Source organism: Pseudophryne corroboree, chromosome 7, assembly GCF_028390025.1.
Source record: "Pseudophryne corroboree isolate aPseCor3 chromosome 7, aPseCor3.hap2, whole genome shotgun sequence".
Lineage (NCBI taxonomy): Eukaryota > Metazoa > Chordata > Amphibia > Anura > Myobatrachidae > Pseudophryne > Pseudophryne corroboree.
This window is the reverse complement of record NC_086450.1, coordinates 490,291,604-490,298,952: the sequence shown is the minus strand read 5'-3', so window position 1 is coordinate 490,298,952 and position 7,349 is coordinate 490,291,604. Positions and strand designations below refer to the sequence as shown.

Genomic DNA, 7,349 nt, shown 5'->3' with positions numbered 1-7,349 from the left:
TTGGACACACCTGCGTTTTTCCAAACACTCCCAGAAAACGGTCAGTTGCCATCCACAAACGCCTTCTTCCTGTCAGTCTACTTGCGATCGGCTGTACGAATGGATTCTTTGTTAAATTCATCGCTCAGCAACGTTCTGCTTTGTACCCGTACGACGCACATGCGCATTGCGGTGCATACGCAGTAGTGACCTGATCGCTGTGCTGCAAAAAATGGCAGCGTGCGATCAGTTCGGAATGACCCCCCATATTGGGATAGATTTATAGGTTAGGCTTAGTGGTCCTTTAATAAACGGTCTTTACTAAAGTAACATTTGAATTTTATTTGGCGGATCAATATTGCGTGAAAAACGTGTATTATTAAAATAAGTATTTTTAAATGATTCATGTAATAAAAGTGAAGGCAGATGTGGGAGAAATAAAATGTAACTTTAATTTGACAATGTAACGTACATATATTACTCTATAGATTGTAAGACCCCCCACATACATTATTGACGCACTGACGCTATTTCCTGTCTGTTATTGCATAATAATTATAATTTATTAATCTGTGTAAAAATAAGTCTGCAGGGCTTATTTGGTTCAATAACAAATATTGGAAGGTAATATAATATATAGTATTTACTATCACCTGACTCTACCAGGGAAAAGGAAGTACAATAATGGCCCCACAAATTCTCATCCGAGAGCACCAAGGTTATTAGGGACTTTTCTTACATTAAACTGGGTTATATTATAGGGACAGCAGGTAGCAGGCAGTGACACTGGGCCTACAGCAGCTGATGATGATGTCACAATGCTTCTGATGATGTCACGAAGCTTTGTGATGTCACTGGCTGCTGGCTCAGGGGCTCACAAACCTCATTTCCATTAGTGTATCTTCACCTATTCCAGTGTGAAGCTGCTTTTCTTTGCCCTTGGCAAAATTTTTGTATTGTTTCGACAATATGAGTTCAAAAAAGAGAAAGCGACCAAATAACAACGGGTCCGCTACAAAGGAGCTAGCGGCTCCTAGCAAGAGGAAGAAGGAGGAGGATGGATGTGAGGAGAAAGGAGATGTTTCCAAAATCATAATGTCAGGAGACATTCAGGTGCGTGAGGAGAACCAGTCATCTGAGAAAGCATCAAAGTCTCTTCAAAATAAGAGAAAAAGAGAGTCCTCAGATGAGTCCCCAAATATGAGGAAGGTGAGAAAGACCAGCAGTGGCAGAACTGACAACATGCTTAAGAGAGTGGCCACTAAAAGACCCTTAGACGGGACAGGGGACAGTGGACCATGTAAGAAAAAGAAAGTGGAGGAACATCGTGACAGCCCAGGCGAGGGACCCAGCGTGCCCATCATACCCCAGGCATCTGGACGGAGGGGCATAAAGAGAACTCACACAAGTGAGGAAACTGGCCACAAAAGGAAGAGATCAGCAGGGGCAAGTGTGATATCCGTAGCCAGCACCCCAGAGACATCAGCTGCATCTCACTTTCTGGCCAGTTTGACCTTCCACAGAAAGCTTGGAGAAGGTAGCTTCGGGAAGGTGTTCCTAGCGTCCCATTCCACCAACAAACAGCGTCTGGCAGTGAAAGTAATAGAAAAAAGGAAAGTAGTGAACAGCATTAAGAAAAACTCCATGTGTGTAGAGAAAGAGGTGATGAAAATAACTGGGGAGAGTGCCCTCTTCCCGCACACATATGCTGCCTTCCACACACCAGGCCATGTATTCTTTGTAATGGAGTACCTGAGTGGTGGAGACCTCTGCCAATTAATACGGAGCAGAGGCCCATTTGATGTTCCTACTACCAGATTTTTTGCAGCAGAAATACTCTGTGGGCTGCAGTTCCTGCACACAAGAGGCATTGTCCACAGGGACATTAAGACAGAAAATATACTTCTGGATGCAGCTGGCCATGTGAAAATCGCAGATTTTGGCCTCTCTGTGATGAATGTCCATGGCGATAAGAAAATCTCAGGAAAAACTGGGACTCTGCGTTACATGGCTCCAGAGATTATCTGTAAGTTCCCATATAACTACATGGTAGATCTCTTTTCATTCGGGGTAGTATTATTTGAAATGGCTACTGGAATATACCCCTTTCGTTCTGGCAAGATTGCACTGTCTATCATGCATGATGCTCCATGCTATCCGAGCAATCTCCATCCAGAGATTAGGGACCTCCTTGAAAGACTCTTATGCAAAGACCCAGAGGAGAGACTGAATCGCTGTAGTAACATCACATGTCATCCATTCTTCAAGTCCATAAACTGGGAGAAACTAGAGGCCGGCAGGATAACTCCCCCATTTACCATGTATCCTACTCCAGTGACAATGGCTGAAGCTATACCGGTGGATGACCTGCTCTCACCTACAGAATCTGCAATATCTGCAGAGGATGAGAGCCTGTTCACAGGATTCTCCTTTACCAGTGACATGTGGACAACAATGAACTGCATAAAACAAACTAGCAGCCGCTGCATCATCCTCTAGGCAGAAGTATCACCAGCTGCCTCCTCATCCTGGCAGCAGCACCACCAGCTGCCTCCTCCTCCCGGCACAAGCACCACCAGCTGCTTCCTCATCCCGGCAGCAGCACCACCAGCTGCCGCCAGCTCCCGGGAGAAGCACCACCTGCTGCCTCTTCAACCTGGCAGTAGCAATACCAGCTGCCGCCTGCTCCCGGTAGAAGCACCACCTGCTGCCTAAATGCATATAGGCCAGGTGAGGGACTTGCAGGATATTGGGGTCCCTTGACGTGGGCTGCAAGCTTAAATATTTTGATCAAAACATGATAAAACCCCCTATAATTTGTTTGCTATATGCACACAGATTTGCAGTATATTATTGTTAGAGCCCACATAAAATGTCTTTCAGTTTTATATAAATATATGGCATTAATACTGCCACGCAGCCGGTACCATGTACAATATGGGTAACACCGAGTGTGGGCATATTTATTTTCTATTTCTGTTTGAAAATATTTTGCCTAGTGCTATCATGGCAGCTTACAATTAAGGCTATGATAGGACTAATTAGGTGCGGCTCACACGCCAGCTCTGTATAGATGTACCCCTCTGTAGCTAGGAGGGGAGTACATGTAACTGCAATGTAATGGTGAGCTGAGCATATAGGCTAGTGTAGAGACTAGCAGAATGGTTGGGGCCCCTGACGTGGGCTGCAAGCTTAAATGTTTTGATCAAAATATGACAAAATCCCCAATGTTTTATTTGCTACATACACACAGGTTTACAGTAGATTATTGTTACAGCCGACAGCAAATGTTTTTCTATCTCCTCCTAATGCCAGTAACATTACACACAGCACAGCAGCCTGGCACACACATATACACACAGTGGCCTGACACACAGTGGCCTAACACACACATACGCACAGCGGCCTGAGACACACGCATATATGCACAGCAGCCTGACACACACACACATATACACACAGTGGCCTGACACATACATGCACACATCTACACACAGTGGCCTGACACACACACATATACACACAGTGGCCTGGCACACACATACACAGCGGCTGACTTACACACATATATGCACACATCTACACACAGTGGCCTGACACACACACATATATGCACAGCGGCCGTCACACACACATATACGCACAGCGGCCTGGCACTCACACACATATACGCACAGTGGCCTGGCACACACATGCACAGCGGCTGACTTACACACATATATGCACAGTGGCCTGACACATACATGCACACATCTACACACAGTGGCCTGACACACACACACATATATGCACAGTGGCCTGGTACCCACACACACAGCGGCTGACTTACACAAATATACGCACAGCGGCCTGGCACCCCCACACACATCGGCTGTCACACACACATATACGCACATCGGCCTGAGACACACACATATACGCACATCGTGTTAAATTAGCAAAAACGCCTATTCAACTGTTCAACTCCTTGAGAGCCATAGCCCGTGGAACTGGGAGTACAATTTTCTTGGATAATCTGGACACTGACGGGTCCACTGTGGGTGGAGTTTCCCACAGTTGCCATTTCTCAGACGGAAAAGGATATGTGGTAAGTAGTCTCTTTGTTTCCTGAAACTTTGCATCTGGATTCTTCCAGGCTTCAGCGAACTGGGTATCCAACTCACGTGTAATAGGACAAGTGGCTGAAGTCTTCAGCTTCAGTCTAAAGCATGAAGGTTGGGTCGTTGCAGGATCCGAATCAGGAATCTTTAGGACCTCCCGTAGCGCCAGTATGAGCGCGTCAACCCCCTGAGGACCGGTGTCGTCCTCCTGAGGCGTGTGTTTCTCAGGCTCCTGCACAAATTCATCCTCCTCCAGCTGCGGCATATCACTGTCAGAGTCGTATGACTGTAACACATTGATGTTTCTTAGGCACCGGCTGAGAAACACAAGCTAAAGTTTGATTGGCAGATGTCATTGCCGATGCTAAACCTTTCGACCGGCCTTGCTAGGGTCTGAGCCGAGGCGGGTTCAGAAGCCTGAAGTGTGTGCACCCAAAAATCCGCTCTATCCATCCTGGCTGCAGCCAGCTCCGAAGAGATATTGGACATGACCCTGGTAAAGGTGGATAACCAACCTGGAGCCGTGTCCTTTGCACTGGGAGTAACTTGTGAAGCCGTTTCCTGAGAACACTCTTCACAATATAAGGATATATCAGTTGAAGTCTGTGTAAACTTAATTGAACAATTTTTACAGGTAAAAACCTTTGCCAGCCATATTTGCAGAAAACACACACTAAATAGTAAGAGTTTTGGTAGACCTACCATTGTTAACTCTTTTTCTGCAAGGTACACTGGGTTTCACAGGGAAAAGGAGATTTATGGAAGACTTACCATAGTTAAATCTCTTTCTGCGAGGTACACTGGATTCCACAGGGAATAACATTGGGGTGTAGAGTTGGATCTTGATCCGAGGCACCAACAGGCTAAAGCTTTGACTATTCCCAGAATGCATTGCACCACCTCCTCTATAACCCCGCCTCCAGGCACTGGATCTCAGTTTTGTTAACCAGTCCAATGCAGTAGCAGGTAAAAGAGATGGTAGATGTTAGTCACATAGAACCACATTCTCATCACAGGAGAAGGGACTAGCGGCTAATGCAGTGGTTTCCAAACTTTTTTGAATCACGCGCCCTAGAATATCAGAATTTTTTTCATGGCACCCCTAGGATAAAAAAATTCTTATTGAGAAGTTTAGAAAGAAATATTACATTAAATAGATCGCGTTTATATGTCATCCTTAGGGTCAGTTGTGTGGTGAGGGACAAGATTTGCTTCTGTTTGGCCACATATTTTATGACTGGCAGCCACCAGCACTGGCTTTGCCTATTATATTGACCATGAATAATTTGAATTGGTCCTGGACCACCAACCCAGGGCACCCCTGCATGGGTCCCGAGGCACCCCAGGCAGCTACGGCACACAGTTTGGGAACCTCTGGGCTAATGCCATATAAACCCAAAGAAGCTAAGTGCGTCAGGGTGGGCGCCCTGTGGAATCCAGTGTACCTCGCAGAAGGAAATTTAACTATAGTAAGTCTACCATAAATCTCCTTTTCTGCAGCGGGGTACACTAGTATTCCACAGGAAATAACATCGGACATGTCCTAAAGCAGTTCCTCATGGGAGGGGACGCACTGTAGCGGGTACAAGAACCCGGCGTCCAAAGGAAGCATCCCGGGAGTCGGAAGTACCAAAGGCATAGAACCTGATGAACGTGTTCACAGAGGACCCTGTAACCACCTTGCACAATTGTTCAGCGGACACGCCTCGTCGGGCTGCCCAAGAAGGTCCAACAGACCGGGTAGAATGTGCTTTGATAGCAGCAAGAGCCTGTGCATAAGCTAGTGCAATCACCATTCTTATCCATCTGGCCAAGGTTTGCTTATTTGCAGGCCAGCCACGTTTGTGAAAACCAAAAAGTACAAAAAGGGTATCTGACCTCCTGAGGGAGGCAGTCCTCTCTACGTAAATACGTAGAGCCCGTACCACATCCAAAGACCGCTCTTTGGAGGACAAACCAGAAGAGATAAAGGCCGGAACCACAATCTCTTGGTTAAGATGAAAAGAGGATACAACCTTAGGTAGATAACCAGGGTGAGTTCTAAGAACTGCCTGGTCACGGTGAAAAATCAGAAAGCGTGGACGACAGGACAATGGGCCTAAGTCCGACACCCTCCTAGCAGAGGCAATAGCCAGTAAAAACGTGACCTTAAGTGTAAGACATTTAAGATCCACAGACATAATTTTCTTCTGAACCCACACCAAGGCAGAGCTATGACCCTTTGGGAAGGCCAACGAAGGCCTAAATCTAGGCCTTGTTGCAGAAAGGCCAAAAGCCTTGAAGTACTGAATGAATAGGCATCATAATTCTTAGCAGCACACCATGTGAAGTAAGAGTTCCAGACCCTGTAATAAATCTGTGCAGAAGCCGGTTTGCGGGCCTTCAACATAGTTTGAATAACCACCACAGAGAATCCCTTGGCCCTCAGGAGTGAAGCTTCAAGAGCCACGCCATCAAAGCCAGTCTGGCCAGGTCTGGATAGACACAAGGGCCCTGAATGAGGAGGTCTGGGCGTTGAGGAAGTAGACGTGGACGCTCTATCGATAGACCCTGCAGGTCTGAGAACCAATGCCTTCTGGGCCACGCTGGAGCGACTAGAAGTAGTATTCCTCTTTCTTGCTTGAACTTCCGTAGAACCCTGGGCAGGAGTGACACTGGAGGGAACACGTATGGCAGTCGAAAGTTCCATGGAATTGCCATTGCATCCACGAACGCTGCATGAGGATCCCTTGTCCTTGATCCAAAGACCGGAACCTTGTGATTGTGTCGAGACGCCATTAGGTCCACGTCTGGTAGGCCCCACTTATCCATTAGCAGTTGAAAGACTTCCAGGTGAACGTTCTGACGACTGAGGAAATCGGCATTGTCTGATTGTACTTGTACAGGCCTATTCTGTACTAGAGGCAAGGCCAGTGTCAACGCATTGAACACTGCCCGCAATTCCAGAATGCTTATCGGGAGGAGAGATTCCTCCCTGGTCCACCGACCCTGGAGAGAGTGTTGTTCCAACACTGCACCCCAACCCTGCAGACTGGCATCCGTTGTTAGGAGGACCCAGTTGGAGATCCAGAAGAGATGACCCCTGCTCAGCTGTTGGTCCTGTAGCCACCAGCTTAGTGACAGATGAACCTCCGGAGTCAAGGAGATAATTTGAGACCTGATCCGATGAGGCAGGCCATCCCACTTGGAAAGAATTAACCTCTGCAGGGAGCTAGAGTGAAATTGAGCATACTCTACCATGTCGAAAGCCGACACCATGAGGCCTAGTAC

The 7,349-nt window shown here is 47.0% G+C and overlaps 1 protein-coding gene across 1 annotated transcript; it reads left to right on the top strand.

Annotated features, from left to right (window-relative positions):
* The first annotated feature begins 948 nt into the window (after positions 1-948).
* LOC134944420 (protein kinase C theta type-like) lies at positions 949-2,478 on the top strand. Its single transcript, XM_063932999.1, has one exon. It carries the CDS (start codon positions 949-951, stop codon positions 2,476-2,478), a length of 1,530 nt encoding a protein of 509 aa, XP_063789069.1.
* The last annotated feature ends 4,871 nt before the right edge of the window (positions 2,479-7,349 follow it).